We start from the raw sequence: 18,682 nt of genomic DNA, 5'->3' as shown, positions 1-18,682 counted from the left end.
GCGACCTCTGACATATATAGCAATTGTAAGTCGCTTTGGATAAAAGCGTCAGCTAAATGAATAAATGTAAATGTTATACAGTTACTCAACCCTCTACACAGCTACAATTAACACGAGCGTCTCGATATTTCACTGTAGTTACAGACTGAGACAACACGACACCTCTTCAGGAGCCAGAAATTGTTATAAAGGTTGCCTTTTCGCAACAGCAGCTGGTATCTCTTGAATCTGTCAACTAAAAAGATTGATTCAGTAGCCCTTTTTTGCAGTTTAAGTGGTTATGCCAGTAGGTGGCGTCAAGTGAGTGTTTTGTGAATCACTGAGTCATATACTCAATGATTCGTTAAAAAAAGTCGTTCACATCACAACCAAGTCCTATTATCACTTACTAATTTGTTTGTATAAATATATTCAGGGGCCCAAGAGAGTATTAGCCTATACACATTTAGTTTGTTTACATTTAGTTCATTTTGTATATATAACATATAACAAACACGATTAATGTAACCGTTTTAAAGAAAAATGGATGTTTTGTTATAGCAAAACATTACATAAAACATCCTTTTTTCTTTAAAACGGTTACATTAATTGTGTTATATATTTTTTAATTAAAGTGGAAACTAAATGTCAACTTGACTAACTGCTTCACTTCCACTTTAATGCATCGAGCTCTTTAAAGATTCTGATTGGCTGTCACTTATTTTATCGTTCATCAGCTGGAAAAAAAAGTGATTTAAATAATTAGTATTTTTATTTTTTAATATTAATATTTCATTGTAAAGTAGAAAGTTGAGTATTTAAGAAAAACAATATAATTTTAATTTTACATTATAACTAAATTACATAATGCACATAATTCGGGCCGTTCTCAGCACCATGACTAACGAATAATTCTATAGTTTAATAACATTCTAATTCTTGGAGAATAGAGAAGTCCACACCAAACGTTGGAACTTCCGGAACGATCTAAAAGAACGATCAAATATCAGGAAGAAAACTAAATTTGCTGCAGTATGATAATTTGTGTATACAATAAATGATATAATACAATAAATATTTGCTTCAGAGCGCGCAGACGAAACGCGGTCATCTGATCTTTGGAGCGTGCGAGTTAATTATAACAAATTACTTTGACAAGACTTTGCTCAAGCATTTCAGAATATGACAAAACTAGCATTTCAGATGCTGTGCAATGAGATCGGTCCAGTTTTATGCTAAAAGTCATATGACTTTTTTGATGCGCATTAAGGAATTTATTCGGTATCGTAGTTTATGCGCATGTTTTCTTACCGGATAAGAAATTTATCCTACTTAGTTGAGCGCATAAGTTTTTTCTGTGCATCTTGGCGTTTCCATTCCATCCAGTGTTTTATTTTTAATTTTTTTTTTTTTTGCGATACCCCCAAAATGCCTATTAAAATAGGTGGCTGGAATTAACATTGCGAACAGCCTTCGACTCCCCTCCCTTCGCCCCCACTCCCCCTCCTCTCCTCCCCTTCTCCCCCTCCTCTCCTCCCTCCCTCCCCCTCCTCTCCTCCCTCCCTCCCTCACTCACTCACTGTGAGAATGCCCTGACAGAAACGATACGGGCTTAGCAGACATGGAGGCCCGATTAACGAGAGAGGCCCATTCCGAGCTCGACTAACGCGGACCCGGAGAGAGATTCGGGCGACACATCGGATCATCACCGGTAACGAGCGCCGCTCAGAAGACGAGGGAGAGGGCGAAGAATTTGAGGGAGAGATCCATTTCGGGTGCTCTGTTGATTCAACGCAGCAGCCGCCATTTTGTTGACAGTTCGTGTTTTTAATAACCCGTGCAGGGCTCATCCCGAAGAGCGTTAGATTTTTGTATTCCGCTTCTTTTGGTCCTCCCGAGGATGTTTTTATGCTATTGTTGGATTTTTATTGACGGCCTGTGTGAGAAGGGAACTTTACTAATGTGATCCCCACCAACTGGTTCGTTACATTAACTAGTCGTGTGGGTTAGCTAGCCATTCCAGCAAATGTGCTTGACAGGACAGATCATTAGAGTGAGGGGTTAGTGAATTTACTCGGTTGGGGGGTTGTAAACAACACCGAGACGTGAGTTGAATGACCGTTGACGTTGTATACGTGTGTTATAGCCGCGATGTTGGGCAAAGCCAACTTATCTTGCTCACAGACATGTCTTTCAAAATTGCAATGGCAGCAAGGTATTCTGACATCCCTTTGTAGTAACAGTCTCAGTCTAATAACTTGCTATTATTGTTTTATACAGCCTAGTTTTTGACACGCTGTTCTAATTTAAGGTTAACGTTAAGCTCTTTGCTAACGAGCTATGCTAGCTATATTAGGATCATAAACCGTGACCACGTACATAAATATCGTTACAGTTCAGACTGGATATACACACTAGACGAATATTTAGTTTGCCTTGCATTGGTTGGAATGTTCTTCCGAGATATGTGACCGTATTTTCCCTTTGCTTTATTTTTGGGGACATCAGCGATTTCAAGATAAATATCCGAGCGACCATGCTGTTGCGTACGAAGGGAGGATTTTGATCGCAAATTATGTGAACGCCGTTCTGGACCGCTGTTAAGGTGAGCAACTTGTTAATTCAATTCTACATTTAGACTGAAAACGTGCTTTAAACGAGGTGCTTGGTTTACTAAGTCATCTGTCAAAACAAGTGAGGGAAATGCAGTGTTTTGATGCATGAAATGTAGCGCAAGAGCGTTGTTTGTCGCTAGTACGTAGTGCTGTTTAGGAAATCTTGCGGTGTTCATTCACTTTTACGTGTTCCTTTGATAGAAACGAGCCTTTAGTAGCACCATCCTCAGTTAACCTCGCTCACAATAGGGTTTGCTGCACGTGCAAATTGCGCGCGCCTTTGCTTGGTTATGTTTTTTCTCATTGGAGTAGAGGTCTTGAAAAGTGTAGAAAGTGAGCCTTTGAGCCACCTTTGACCTCTGACACCGCTGTCAAGGAAACCAGAACTAAACTTCCCGCTGGCTGAGGGCTGTTGGAGTGGATAGACGTGATTTGAGGCATTTAGTTTGTGGTCGGAAAAGATCCAGCCAAGACGCATTGTGTTTGAAATATGAGTGCAGATGCCAATGCTTAGCTTGTGTTAGACCGTTTAGTTTCGTTTTGTGGTCCTTTCTGATGCGAGCTGGATGTTGTTGTAGATAAACGAATCGTTGGGAGATGTATGCACTTGTTGCCTGGTTTACAGTGGGATATTTATTATATGAATGGCATTTTTAGGTGGGAAAATAAACTATAATTTTTTGTGACGGAGAGAACATGCACAATATTTAAATATAGCGTTTAAAATAAAGACTAAAATGATGTAGACACTACAACATGTTCATGGTTGATGTGATGGATTACACTAAAAATCACTTTGAGACCAGCTGGTTAAAAGTAATCACAAAAAATATCTAAAATAAGAGAAGTTATGTTTCGAAAAAAAGACTGATGGATAGAACTTAGCTCATCAATGGTTCACTATTTTTTTCCTGTTTCAATAATCACTGTGTACATCACAAAATGGACGAAAAGAATCGCTACTTACATTTCATTGCAACTTTAATATTATGTGATCTTGTTGCTTAAATGCTGGCTTAGACAAGCATAGACAAACTAGAACTACATCCAAAAGGAAGAGTGACTGCTCTAAATCCTCTAAACCATATTTTTAATAGTTTTTAGATGTAGTTTGCCAATGCTTTTTCTTCTTGCCGTCTAGTTACCCTCAGGCTCACTAAATCTAAACTAAATAACTTAACTCTCGCTGCCTCCCAATTTGTCCTGCAGTGTGTTTTGGCTGGCTGGACGTTGTGGCTTTCAGTGCTCATTGAAGAAACGCAGGCATGTAATTTCATAGCAGAAGAAAGACTGTCTTAAAAACCCAGAGTTAGTATATTATGTATCTGTGCTGCCAAAACAAGCATAGATTAAAGAGTCGTGAATGACACGTGCTGAAGAAGCGTGGATGGAGGAGGAAGCAGAAGAATCACTGCCTTGAATTTCATTTTTGTTTGTTGATAAATTTACTTTGTCACACTAAGAAAATTTGCTTAATCTGGTCACACTTGTGTAGTGTTCGTGTTTACATATGTGACCCTGTATCACAAAACCAGTCATAAGGGGCAATGGCGATTTATACATTATATGAATAAATAAGCTTTCCATTGATGTATGTTTGTTAGGATAGGGCAATATTTGGCCGAGATTCAACTATTTGAAAATCTGGAATCAGAGGGTGCAAAAAAATATAAATATTGAGAAAATTGCTTTTAAAGTTGTCCAAATGAAGTTCTTAGCAATGCATATTACTAATCAAGAATTACGTTTTGATATATTTACAGTAGGAAATTTACAAAATATCTTCATGGAACATGATCTTTACTTAATATCCTAATGATTTTTGTCATAAAAGAAAAATCTATCATTTTGACCCATACTATGTATTTTTGGCTATACCCCAGCGACTTAAGACTGGTTTTGTGGTCCAGGGTCACATATACTTAATGTATGTAAATAAATGAAAAGTAATAGTTTACATTGTATACTATAGTGATTAATTATGTAATTAAAATTATGTAATTATGTTAATTATGTACTTTTTGTTTGTTTTGTTTCTGTAGCTCAACTGGTAGAGTATGATGCTTGTAACGCCAAGAGCATGGGTTCGATTCCCATTGCTTCAGATGCATAAATGTAAACCTAAAAGTGTTTGGATTGTAGCAAACGACAGCATGCTGCAATTCTTTGTCCAGCTTTCCCTCAAGACTTTTCTCTCAGCCATTTTACAATACAAGGTAGCATTTATTTTTGGCATCTTTTCTGCAAAGAGAGGAGGGAAGAGAGAGAGAATAAAACAGAAACGAGAAGCGGAGTACAACCCAGAGTGCTGAGGAAATAGGGGAATGATTGTCACTAAGGGAGGGACGGACCAGGGAAAAAAGACTGAGGGAGGGAACGCTGGGGAAATGTGTTTTCGATTAGCAGAAGCACAACGACTCTAGTTTGACCGCTGTACTGTTAGATTTTCAAGTGAGTGTTAGAGGGAGACTGAATGAGTGAGAGGACGAAGAGAGTGACAGAACGGGGTGAAAGGGTAGGTCGGGTAGAGAACAAGAGAGGTGTGATTTTTGGATGGCCATGTGTGAAACGGGAAAGGGCGAATAGCAGAGAAAGGGCGTGTTTAGGAGAAATGGGATGAGTAATTCTAGTAAACAGTGAGAAGTCGGAGTAGAGAGAAGGAAGGCAGGACTCCAAGTTCTGGAGCGCGGTTTATAGTTGTGGTTATTTCACAGAAAACGACTTTCTCAATATAAAAGACCACCACTAATGAAACAACAGTCCGTAAAATGGCTCTTGGAGCTTTTTCTCGTGCCGAGCACTAAACGGCCGTAACCGTTTGTGTAGCGTTCCAATGACCCAGGCGTTCGTAATAGACTTGTGTAATCTTTAAACCTTCGCTCTCAGCGGGGCATAAAGAAACTGCCTGCTTCTGTTGCTCTACCCTCTCTTTTTTTCTTTTCTTTCCTGGTCTTTCATTCACTCTGCGCTTTTCTGATTGGCAGTCATAAAAGGGCTCGGTAAGGTGACTGATCCTCTGTCTCCCAGAGGGCCCTTTATGTTGAGGTCACTGCTCGGACTCGCCTCTCAATGACTTGACCCTCAGAAAGCACCTGTGGTCGGTGCAGTACTAAATTACTCAGTGGCCTTTTGTTTTGGGGGTGTGTAAGGGGCAGAAGGTTACTTTTGTCAAGCCCCCAGTATTTATTTTTTTTTTTTTGCGTTCCAAAAAAAAAATCAACGTTCTATGTCATTTTTAATCCAGGTCAATTTATTAGAAAGGCTATTGTAAGAAGAAAAAAAAACATTGTTAATTGTTTGTTAACTTAACTGCTATAAGAATATTGAAAGGCTGGTTCGCAGAAAATGAATATTCCTAAATCATCTCATGTCCTTGTGACTTATTTATTTTCTGTGACATACAAGGTGATGTTTTGCAAAAAGGTCTTGATCATTATGGGACTGGGCCTGGACTCCAAAAAAAGTACTGTAAAAGTGAACAAGTTTAACTTTGAAATGAAACATTGAGTGTTTACATGTACAACTAAATCCTGATAACTAAAAAAATCTGTGTTATCAAACACAAGAAAACCTTATCTCCTATTTGATGAAAAGGTAAACAGATACATTAGCACCAGGGCTTGACGCTTACCTATTCCCCAAGGAGCACATGTGCTCCTAAGTCAAAAAATTTAGGAGCGAATTAAAAACATTTAGGGGCGCAATGCAAATTTTTCTAATTAGGTGTTTTAGCTTAATAAGGGGATACAAAGAGACATTTACAAGCACCATTATTTAATTTATCAGAATACAGAAAGTACACAAGGTTTTTAAATTATTTTACTTCAGACACTATTTAATAGGCTAATTATGTAATTAGTTATAATCCTATTAAACTGTGTCGGTATAAAATTTTCACAATAATCATTAAAGCTTTTGTCACGGTATATGTTTTTGTTTTTAAATCACAATACATAATTTCTAAGTGAAAAAAAGTGTTGTCGTCCTAACAGGTTAAATAACTTTATTAAAGATAATTTACTAAAAGACTTTTATAAAAAATACATAAAACTATAAAGTAAACAAGTGTTTCAAGATTAGAGTGCAAAAGATTGTTCAAATGAACGAAAGAACAATAGGCAAGTAAGGTCCCATTTGTTAACATTAGTTAAAGCAGGTTAACATTAACTAAAAATGTGCAATAGCTAATTGTTGCAGTAGTTAATATTCTTTGTTAATGTTGATTTAATAAAAAATACAACTATGTTAGTTAATGTTAGCTCCATTGAATTATATTAAGACAACTTTTGATTTTATAATGTATTATTAAAAGTTGAAATTAAGATAGCATTATTAATAAATGCAGTCATTGTTTTTTTCATGTTAACTAATGGACCTTGTGTTACTGAACAATAATAACGAATCAGTCGTTGATGTATAGATAGGCCCACTGTTCTCTATTATAGATCAGTGGATGGGCCATGTTTTAGGTTAGAAACAATGTTTGAAAATAAATAGCTCATTAAGTCTTTAAGTAAGAATTATTTGATGCTATTGTGAAGATTAAAGCGAATATAAGTATCTAAATGACTGTGAGTGTGAAACATTATTTACACAGTTTTAGGAAAGTAGCGCAGCTGATTTGTTTACTGGGTTACCAGGGTAACGGCAGCGGCAGCGCTCTCTAGTGGTGAATGTGCCTCATTCAGCGCGTCTTCACTTTAAAGCTGTAGTCTACGATGTTGAAAATCAGTCGAGAAAGCCAGAATTTTTAAAAAACTCATCCCGCCCCTCCACACGCACACCCCTCCCCTCTGTGCTACCTGATCCCTCCCACCGGGAAACGACCTGAACAACGTCACTCAGTCAAGCAGGAGTAAACATGGAACAAAGATGTACCATGTGCGATGTCGGCTAACATTCCAATGCCGACCGGTAGCATGATCATGTTGTCAGACTGATAAAAAGCTATTTATGTAATACACCACACCATAAAAGTATAAATAAATGCTTACCTGCTAAACAAAAAGTCAGCCATGTCAGCGTCGGTTTTAAGTCCAAGGTTTCTCTGAAGCTTCCTCCAACGGGCAATGGTGGACCCTATATTGATTCGGCTTTGAGTCCGGCGTTCTTCACATTTTTTTTTTAATCTCTGCTCTTTCCTCAATTGACTTTCTCTTTCTTCTAACCTTGACTGTTGGGGCGAGCAGGGGCCGCTTGCTGCTGTCTGTTTGTTGGTTTTTCTCCATTGCTGAGTTGATGCTGCCTACTTTCGCGCAAAATTTCATGTCGCAGGAGGGGGCGGGGTGGGGTGCGGTGGGTGGAGACGCGAGTGGAGCAGGGGATTGGATGAGAGCAGTTAACCAATGTAAGCTGTCCGGCCGGACAGCTTACATTGGTCAATTTCTCTGCGGGTGTACACCCAATAGAGTGAATGGATTTTTTTCATTCTTTTTTCTCTTCATATTATTAGAATTGTACTGTAGAACCATAACCAGCATCTAAACGAGGTTATTAATAATGAACAATCTTTGAAATCGTAGACCATAGCTTTAACTCGCTCCGCTTTTCTTCTCATCTGTGCTCATTTAAATTAAACCGTTGCCTTTTTAAAGTTCTAAAGTAATCATATGAGGCTGCATCGCAATTTTTTCATAAATAAACAGAATAAATTAATACGTTTGTTATAGGCTACTGTATAAGTTAGGCTGTTTTGTATTTTGTTTTGTATTCGCACTTGCGCTCCTAAATACATTTTCCAGTTCGCACACATCTATTTTTAGTCGCAAATGCGAGTGAAATGCTCGCTCTGTCGAGCCCTGATTAGCACATTGAATTAGTCTACTAGTCTATTAGTCTAGATGGGCAAAAATAAAAAGTCTGTTTTTTGTCAAATTGTTCATGACTTTTATTTGGAAAAATGTTTACATGATCTTACATATTGTTTGTTTTTCTAAAAGCATTATTGCTAAATTGTGCATCATATTTGTTTATCAGAACACAAGGCAGTGTAGTTAAAAAAAAAAAAAAAAAAGTCAAAAGCCTCTTTGATTGTTTCTGTCTGACTTCTTAGTGTATCATTCAGAACAATCCATAATCAAAAGTCTCCGTATAGTTTGGATATTAGTGACTAGCCTTTCTGTGTCCTTACTTGGATCATTCAAAGTCATATTTGTGGTGGTGATCCATGTTTGCCAAGCCATTCTGTGTTAATAATTAAATTAAAGGTTAAGGCTGTCTTAGAAGTGTGGCTAATTTGTCTTTTGGTCGTAACACCCCCTCTCTTGTTTTTATCTCCTCAGTTTGAAGGTGAGAGGGTTGGCCACTTGGGAAGGGACGACATTGCTTCAACCCAACAAGGATTTTTTTTCCAACCTCTGCTTTCCCCCCCTTCCCCTCCATTCCACTTCTTTCTTCCTACCTGACATCTGCACAGTTCTCCAGTACCTGTCTATACCTGTGAGTGAGAACATCCTGTCCCACTCAAGCCCCCCTTGTTCCCCAAATCACCAATGGATCAGAGGACACAGGGGGGGCCCTCTACGCCACCCCTACTCCCTTCCAACGCCCCTCCAGCAGAACGCGAGAAAGAGGGAGTAGGAGGAAAGAAGGACGATGAAGAGGAAAAGAAAAAGCGAGAGAAACCGAGAGATGGGGCACAAAGTGAAACTTGTGGTGCTGAAAGTGGGACTAGTGACCAGCAGCAACCCACACAGTTCTCGGTCAAAGAAACCAGTTACTCTGAGGGCAATGTCAAACTCAAGATAGGCCTACAGGCCAAGCGCATGAAGAAGCCTCCTAAGATACTGGAGAACTATGTCTGTCGTCCAGCCTTCCGAGCCACTGTAAGGCATAGTGGAGGACGAGGCGGAGGGCGTGTTAATCGTGGGGCTGGAGGCAATGATGGGAGCAACCACACTTCTAGCCCAAGTCGTGGAAAAGAAGGAGAGAAAAGCCCCTCTGTCAGCCGAGGAGCACCTCTATCATCTAGCACTCCTGCTGCTGCATCTCCCTCACCTTCTCTTCCTCCTCCCGTTTCCACCAGCTCAGTCACTCCTGTGAATGGAAGTGCTCCAGCAAAAAGGGTAAGGTTGTTTACCTTCTCACACAGCATTTATTAGATGTCTAAGAAATTGTAAATAAAGAAAGAGACTAGCTGAAATTACATAATATGCAAACCAACAGTGACACGATTGAAAGGTCTAGACGAACTAAGGGTGCTTTCACATCTGTAGTTCGGTTCATTTGGTCCGGACCAAAGGCAAAAAATTATACATTGTAGCTATTTTTAGCCGTTTTGGTTCCTTTTCGCACCACACTGTTTGCTCTGGTCAGAACCAGCTGAAACGGATCAAAATGAAGTCACGTGACCACATCCACTTCACTTGTTGGCTAGATGTGTCTTTGAACCCATTCCCTAAACTGCTTTTCGATTAGTCCGAAAGAGCGTGTGGGAAAATTCCAACGGTGCTCCCGGAAGTAAACAAAGACAGGAATAAAATGCAGCGGACAGCACACTGCTATTACATTATTATTACAAATTTCTATGAGGCTCCGCACCTCCTCACAACCCCAAGTTTGTCCGCGACTTGCCATGCTAAACTGCAAACTGTCAACAAACACTTCCTCATCCCATAATGCACAGCGCAGCTGACTATGGCAGCTGGTTTAGTCCAAAAATGCGCAGTTCTTTTTGCAGTTGGGTCTGTTTGAGGTCGGATTGCGTTCTCACCACAAACGAACCGCTCCAGGGTTCGTTTGAAAGCGTGCCGAGACCACCTCTTCAAGGAGGTCTCGGTACGCTTGTTTGGTCCGCTTTTGGTGCGCACCCCGAGTGCGATTGCTGCATTCTCAACTGCCCAAACGAACCGCACCAAGAGGCAGGTGTGAAACCACCCTAAAATGACCCTCTTATTCCACTTTCCTTTCACAAAGCTAATGTGGTTTCATCAGATAAACAAGCTTTGCAAATCTTGCCACATTTTTTTTGTTTGTTCCACATTTCTTTGTATTGTAACTTTGCTTTTCTCTCTGATCCAGGGCACTCTGCTGTCTGCAGTCTTTTTTTCAGTTAATAAACAGTGGCATAAATATAAAATTAGATTAGCCTATTTTGGTAATAACTAGGTGAAATCCAGCACTGTTTTGTCACACTTTTGTCATTATTTCAATGCGTCATTATTTCTTTGTGTTCCAGGATTTGATATTACACTGAATTAAATGTATGTACAATTATTTTTGTTGTTTTCTTCTATTTATGCGCATAGGCTTCTCCAAAACTTGCCTGTAAATCTGAGGGAAAGGCTGATGTAAAAGCTGTTGCTTCTTCAGAGAGACCCCTTAATCTTCATCGCCCCATGACAGAAAGCAAATCACCGTCCTCTGGAAAGAAAAATCATGTTCCACAAACCAACTCTGCTCCTGCCCCATCGCCACCGACAGTGCCCCCTGCCACCACATTGCAACAGGACCCCAAAACAGATGGTATCATAAAAACTCCTCAGTACAATTTTCCTGAGGGGCAGAAGGAACAAGAAAGGGGAATTTCTGCCTGGGGTACTCCTACAGTAACTGAGAAGCTTGCTCAGCTCATAGCTACATGCCCGCCTTCAAAGTGCCCTAAGCCAAAAGCCCGGAAGGTGTCACCAGCTCCAGCACACAGTAGCTCGCCTCCCTTAATTTCTAATTTGCAGCGCCCTGAACGGGCTATGGCCAATAGGAACACCTATTCTAGGGCGGTGCACCTTGCCCCACCACCACCAGTTTCACGGCCCCCAGGTCGCCCTTATGGGTCCAAAAATAAGGACAGTATCCTGGAGAAATTTTCTGGCACCTCCAGAAAAGACGAATCAGATGGTTTTTCAAAAGGGGTCACCAGTAGCAACAGCAGCACAACCACCACTAGTACTGCACTGTCTCAAAACAGTAGTTGCTTGACGACGACATCCACAAGTGATAGCACTGACAACAGTACCACCAATGGAATGAAATCTCAGTCTCGTCTTGGGCATTGCCCATCTCATTCTTCCTCCACGGCTTCTCTTACATCACCACCATCTTCCTTTTCTTCATCCTCCTCCTTAGAAAGAATAGGAAGTACAGGCTGTCACATGGGTTTGCCAGGCTCACTAGCCTCACGGCCTAGAGCAAGCCCCTCCCGAATAGAGGATTTTACTGAGAAAGACAAAGAGCGTGACCGAGACAAAGACACGGACAGTCCCAGAGATTTAAGTAAGAGCTCCACTACAGCCATGCCAGGGAAGCAAGATGCTAAAGAAAAGTGTTCTTTGTCAGCTTCTCGAAGTAAGAGCTCAAGCCCAGTCAAACGTAGTCCCAATCAGGAAAGTCGTGTTAGTGGGGTACCAAGTCCTGCTGAGTCCACCAAATGCACTATTTCACCTTCATACCCTTCTGGTGCCAGCAGGAGCCCACCACCACTATGTGATGACACTGGGGCTCTATCTCCTGCATCACCAACAGAGCAGGATTCAAAGCCTCTTAAGAAGCGACGAGGACGACGGCCTCGCTGGACGAAGGCAGTGAGTCGCACCCACAAGACTTTACATGAGGCTGCTTCTAACCATCAGAAATCAATGCCATCAGGGCTTTCCTCCTCATCCCCTACTCGGCAACCTGTAGAATGGACTCCCACTGGTAATCGCATGTCCCCTGTTGCTTCAGAATTTTTCGATTCTTCACCCAAGAAGAGGGGACGGCCCAAGTCCAAAATGCCTCGATTAGATGCACCAGCACGTGGTCGCACCCCAAACAAACTGGTACCCTCAAAAGTCTACTCCAGTCTGCTCAAATCTAAGGAAGAGCAGGATCCCCCTGTTTTGCACCCTGAAGTGGACTTTAATCCACCTAAACCCATGCAAAGAAAGCGAGGGCGACCCAAGCGCTCGCCACCAAACCTTCCACAAGAAACCCAGCCCCCAACACTTGCACCTGAGTCAGGGGATACTTCAGTAGGTGAAAAACCTTTTCGTAATAAGGGCAACGGGCAGCTCATTATGAAGACGATTATAGGTAAAATTAATAAAATGAAGACAGTAAAACGGAAGAGGCTCCTGAGCCAGATACTGCTTGGGCCGAAACCAGGGACTGAGCAGGAAAGCTCCAGAAGCAGCAGAGCGCCAGGGGCTGGGGCTGCTACAAAACCACAGTCTTTATCATCACTTGCTGCTACATTTGGGGGCAAATTAGGACCCCAGATCAACGTTAGCAAAAAGGGGACAATATATATGGGTAAAAGAAGGGGTCGTAAGCCAAAAACATCAGCTAATCACTCCCTGGGTGCCCCGACGCCCCCTCCTGAACCTTTCTTATCACCAAACACTTCATCCCCACACCATCATCACCAGTCACAGGCCTTACAAAACCAGCAACACCAGTTGCCTCCGTCTGAGGTGTTCCCTTCCCCATCACTCTCGCAGTCAAGTGGGGGCCAGAGTCCCATTAGTGATGCTAGCTTTGTTGAGCCTGGTTCAGTGCATTTCTCATCCCACCCACACTGCAGCCATTCCCATCAGGGCCACCACTCATTCTCCTTTCCCCCACCTACTTTTTCAGCCCCTTCTGCTCGCACTGTAGCAGGCTCCTCGTCATCCACAGCAAACCCATCTCAAAAGAAATCTTCTTGCCGGGGTTACCACAATCACCACCACCACTACCGGCAGCACTACCATTATCGAAAGTTTTCTCCTCCAAGGCCACTTTTGCCCACGTCTCCTGCTCCTCTTAGTGAGCTGAAGGAGGCCACACCTTCCCCAGTCAGTGAATCCCACAGCGAAGAGACGGTACCCAGTGACAGTGGCATTGGGACAGACAATAACAGCACCTCAGACCGTGGGGAAAAGGCTGGTAGTGCAAGTGGCTTAGCTGGTGTAGGGGTCTCGCAGGGTATGGCAAGTGGACTCTTAATGCCTGGTGTCATAGGTCCAGCCATGGGAGCTGGAATGGGGCTTTCTTCGAGAGGTAGAAGGAGGCACTCATCTTCAGTTCACTTGGAACGTCCCTCACCTACACCCTCACCACTTGGAGCGAGGGCGTCGCCTGATACAAGAAGATCGCACCCAGCTGCCCCATCTCCTGCTTTGGTTGGACATAAAGAGAAGCACAAGCATAAGTGCAAACGACGTGGACATGGCTGCCCTAGCTATGACAAACTAAAAAGGCAAAAGCGCAAACGCAAGAAGAAGTACCTGCAGCTGCGGTCACGTCGGCAAGACCCAGACTTTTTGGCTGATTTGGATGAGATTTGTGTGCAGCTCAGTGAAATACGAATTGGTCATCGCACACCTACACTTCGTTTGGGTAGCAGTTTGGGTCTGGGTGCTGGGGCAGCAGGCCCGGGCTGTGGGTCTGCCTTGGGAAGTGCCAGAGCCAGCAGCAGCCTTGCAGGTGGAACCAATCCACCACCACATCACTATCTACATAGAGACCTCTTGCCCACAATCTTCAGGATCAATTTTAGTGGATATTATTCACCCCACCCAGCTTACCCATGTGATTCACTTCATTATGTCCGTAAGCCAGATCTTAAAAAGAAAAGAGGGCGACCACCTAAGCTCAGAGAATCTATATCAGAAGTACCTTTTGTACCTGGGTTAGGTTTTCCCCTCTCCAGCGGAGGTTTCTATCACCCTTCTTACAGTGTACCATACTCTTCTGCACCACTGGGACTTGGCTACTATCGTGGTTATACCCCAGCAAGTGCCCTGTACCCACACCCCCATCACCAGGCTCCCCACTCTGGCCCATCCCACCACGTTCATTCCCCTTCTTTTCCTCCACCTCCGCCCCCTTCTTATGTCCATCACCATCACCCCTCTCACTTGCTTCTTAACCCCTCCAAATTTCACAAGAAGAAACATAAGCTGCTTAGGCAGGAGTATCTAGGTGGTGGTCGTTCATCAGTACTCTATCCTGCAATGTCGTCGGAGCTGTCATTTGGCTGGCACCACAAACACAAGCATAGGCACAAGCACCGTGATCGCTGTGGGGAAGAGGAGGGTGATGATGTTGGTGGAGTTGTAGGTAGCATTGGAGGCAGAAGTGGAGGAGGTGAGGGGTTGGGGGTCGGAAGAGGTGAGCGAGGGAGTGTCGAGTCCCTGCAGCGTTGCAGGTTCGGCCGAGATGGCTCTGCTGACTCCAGTGCTAACAAACAGGCAGCTTCTGCCAACTCCCCTTCCTCTTCCTCCTCATCTTCTGCAGAACGGTACAAGCGAAAAGAAGCTTCTATGTCTTGTCTTGGGCCTTCGCGACTGTCTTTGGGCAGCGTGAGCCGGGGGCATCATCCTGTTGATTCCTGGTTCAGGATGGGAAGTTCTGATACAGATTACTCCAAACTCTCTAGAAACCTTTCTGGGTCTGGTGCATTCTCTGAAGGACATGTGCAAAATACAGTGGAGTGCTCGGAGAGTGATGAAGAAGATACTGCCTCCCCTATTGAGGAGGCAGAGACCAGCCACCACACCAACTTGTTCACATCTGCACTATCTCGAACCTCCCTCAAAGGGAGTCGCAGCAAAAAAGGTGGAACATCAGAGAGCCCTAGTCTTTCACGGTTGGATCGGACAGTGAGAAGGTATCGTTCCACATCTGCAGAAAGAAGAGAGATTGGTAAGTGAGAAATCTTACAAACTAATGCTGATAATGCTGATATTGGCTACCGGACTTGCGGTACTTATGTTTTAGGGTTATGGTTTACATTACAGCCATGCTCAGTTCAGTATTGTCCTTACATTTTTTTTACATGTTGTTGTCGAACAACCGAATGCAAATCTGGGCTTGAGCTTCCTGAGGTGACCCAAATTTAGTTTGACATTGCGAAGGTTGCAGAATTAATGCAGTGAAATGTAGTCACTCTCCAAATATAGCTTTACCTCAGTGTCCTCCATAATTCTGTGCTGAAATTTTATTGGATGTTACTTGCTTCAGTGCATGCCACAAATTTATGATTCTTTTCCAGTACTTCCTGTCAGTATTCCGAATTGATTTCAGGGCCAGGCCATCACATCAAAAACATTTTGCATGGTCTGAAAACAGCAATTGATATGACACTGGTTGAAGTTGCAGCTTGTCATTAAAGGTCCTACAGTATACTACCTAGTCTACTACCTAATGGCTACATCCAGCATAATTTCTTCTGCACTCCAACAGCTGTGGCATTCCAAATAGGCTAAATTTCTTCACACTCAGACATACACACACCTGCTCAAATGTTACAGTGCTGAACCAGGTGAAATGGAGCTGTTTTCATAATAGAGCAGGCTCTCAGTCATGCTGGGATGGGTGGACAGTGTGTTTGTGTATATGTGCTCATGCATAGAGGGTCCCTAGTGAGACAGCAAAGTGTAGTATGTAATCCAGGATTAGAGCTCAGGACATGAGGTCATCCAACGGTCATTGACTGTACCATTAATTCACTGTAGCAGCGAGAGCAAGAAACTGATGAGAGAGTAAAAGAGGAGGATTAAGTGCTGGAGGAAAATGGGACTGATAAAAAACAAGAATAAGACTAAGGCCATGAACAAAGATGTGATTGGAAGGAAGTGTTAGTTGATGAATTGGTGCACATATGTAGTGGTGCTTGCTAAGGCAGTCATTATTATGTGATTTCAGCAAAACACCAGCCATAAGTATTAAACCCCGACTTGTAACATGTCTTGCATGGAGTAATTGTGGAGAAAAAACTACAATGAAATAGAAAGATGTGGAATGATTGATTTGACTGATGGAAAGATAAGATGAAGAGAACATAATAGACTAAACTGTGTTGAAAAGTGAGTTAGACTGAGAGTAAGTTAATTAAAGGGATAATGGAAGATAGAGGGAACACCGTTAATGAGGCCCTGCACACTTGAATACATGTAGCTGCTTTTTTGCTGAATCTGTGAGAGAGTTATTTTCAGCTACATCAGAATTTGGCTATTAGGAGAAGACTATCTTTTCTACAACAACTAATGCAATTTATCTCCTCAACTCCCCATTCTGTTATTTACCTGCGAATAAATGTGCTGTATAAAAAGATGATCTAACCATGACTTTGAGAGTTAGCTTAGTCAGTGGCAGGCTGCTGTTATTTGTATTCAATGTTGCTCAGCACCCAAAAAGTCCAGTCATTAATACATGCTGCTAACAGTTCTTTTGGTATACTCCGTCTGTTTTTTGCTTTTTATTTATTTATTTATTAAAGGTTTTGCATTGTGTTACACACATTACACATGTGGGACATTGGGCAATGGGGAGACATCTGTTAATTGTTCTAATTTGTTTAATTTTTCAGCTACTCAACCCACCTTTTGTTTTAATATCACAGGAAATGTGTCTGGCACACAGAACCGAGTTGGCCAATCCATTGTTCCTGAGGTTTCTGAGGGTCCCCATCATCGGCACCACCATCACCACCACCCTCCCCTATCCCTCTCACACTCTGCCTCATGCCTTTCTCACTGCTCTCTCGACCAGCCTGGAAGCGTCACAGCTCTCCGGCCCTCCAGCCGCCAGGCTAGTCCCTCCACGTGCTCCTCCCAGCCTGCATGCTGTCGTGACTCCCCCCCTTCGCATCACTCCCATCGGCCCCCTCCCAAAAACAACCTGCACCATGTCAACAAGATCCTTCGTGCAAAAAAACTCCAGAGGCAAGCACGCACAGGAAACAACATGGTGAAAAAACGAGGTCCAGGCCGTCCCCGCAAGCACCCGCTGCCCTCACCTCCCCCGTTGCCCCCACCACAGACATCTGAACAGGAGAACCACCCTTTACCTGAAAGGCACAGAGGAAGTGTGCTTTGGGAGGGAGACACCGTGGTTGACGTCATTGAGTCTGTAATACAGAGTCAGCGCAGAAAGGGACGCAAGAGAAAACGCTGGGAAAGGGAGACAGAAGGAGGCGGTGAGGAAGAAGAGGAACCGGAGGAGGAAAGAGAGGTGGAGGAAGAAGAACGACCAGCTGCTAGAGAGGAAGATGTGATGGCAAAAGCTAGAACAGAAGGAGGGAGGGGATGGTTGACGCAGGAGGAAATGCATTGTTTTCGCAGGTATGCGGTACAAAATATGCAATTTTATGATATGCATTTTTTGGGGAAGAAATTAACTTTTATTCAGCAAGGTTGCATTAAATTGATTAAAAGTGACAAAGACATTTATCTTATAAAAAGATTTCAAATAAATTCTGTTCTTTTGAACTTTCTATTCATCAAAGAATCTTAAATGTATCACGGTTTCCAGAAAAAAATAAATTAAGTTGTACAACTGTTTTCAATATTGATAAGTAATTGAGAACCATTTCACCGTATTAGATTGGTTTCTGAAGTATCATGTGACACTAAAGACTGAAGTACTGCCTTTGAATTAACACGGATCAGCATGCAAGTTTGAAATAAATATGATACATCTCCAAAACCTGTTTAAAATCAACATGAAATAAAAATCAACCATATCCTGGACAAAAAAGCTTCTGTAAAATCGAATTCATTTTCTCTGAAATTTCTTTTTCACAATCCTCCACAAAAAACAGTTTTGAACCATTAATGCTGCTGTAATGATCAAATAAATTTTATGTTGACTTAAACGCCACAAAAGTCTTGGGCCTGGTTTCACAGACAGGGTTTAGATTTAGCCTGGATTAGTTCAATTAGGACATTTAAGTAAATTATTTTTAACAGCCTTTGAAAAAACATTACTGGTGTGCATCTCGAGACAAAGTAAAGCCACTGATATATTTTGAGATCAGTCAGTGCAAATTTCTTTCAGTTGAAAAAGCTCAGAATTACATTTTAGTCTGGGACTAGGCTTAAGCCTTGTCTGTGAAACTGGGGGTTAATCTCATAATAAATTTCTGATAATATTTCTTTGCAGTGCACTGGAGGGAAAACCTGATGGCCAATCCTCCCCTGAGCGCACAGGCACTACTTCCGTAGAGCAAGCCCCAAACCCATCAGTAACCAGTCAACGGGAGAAGAGAGTTGCTAGACCACCCAAAAAGAAGTTTCAAAAGGCTGGGCTTTACTCTGATGTGTACAAGACTGATGAGTAAGGATGAACAGACTCATCAAGCCCAATTTATTATCTGTCATTCATATACCAGGAAAATAAACTTAATC

The 18,682-nt window shown here is 42.4% G+C and overlaps 1 protein-coding gene across 4 annotated transcripts in view; it reads left to right on the top strand.

The window, feature by feature from the left end:
- The first annotated feature begins 1,549 nt into the window (after positions 1–1,549).
- Positions 1,550–18,682, top strand: part of LOC306847414 (histone-lysine N-methyltransferase ASH1L-like) — a 33,943-nt gene continuing 16,810 nt past the window's right edge. Inside the window, exons 1-6 of one of the 4 annotated variants that reach the window (XM_079381359.1) lie at positions 1,550–2,194; positions 2,488–2,584; positions 8,876–9,658; positions 10,841–15,197; positions 16,897–17,617; positions 18,438–18,611. In XM_079381359.1, coding sequence (XP_079237485.1) covers positions 9,086–9,658; positions 10,841–15,197; positions 16,897–17,617; positions 18,438–18,611 — 5,825 coding nt within the window. In that variant the 5' untranslated portion in view covers positions 1,550–2,194; positions 2,488–2,584; positions 8,876–9,085. Of the gene's footprint in view, positions 2,585–8,875; positions 9,659–10,840; positions 15,198–16,896; positions 17,618–18,437; positions 18,612–18,682 lie in introns of all 4 variants that reach the window. The other 3 variants (XM_079381358.1, XM_079381361.1, XM_079381360.1) reach the window with 3 other exon arrangements.

This window comes from Barbus barbus (assembly GCF_936440315.1).
Source record: "Barbus barbus genome assembly, chromosome: 27".
NCBI lineage: Eukaryota > Metazoa > Chordata > Actinopteri > Cypriniformes > Cyprinidae > Barbus > Barbus barbus.
Note: the sequence above shows the minus strand (reverse complement) of the source record. Positions and strands in the feature narration are given on the sequence as shown.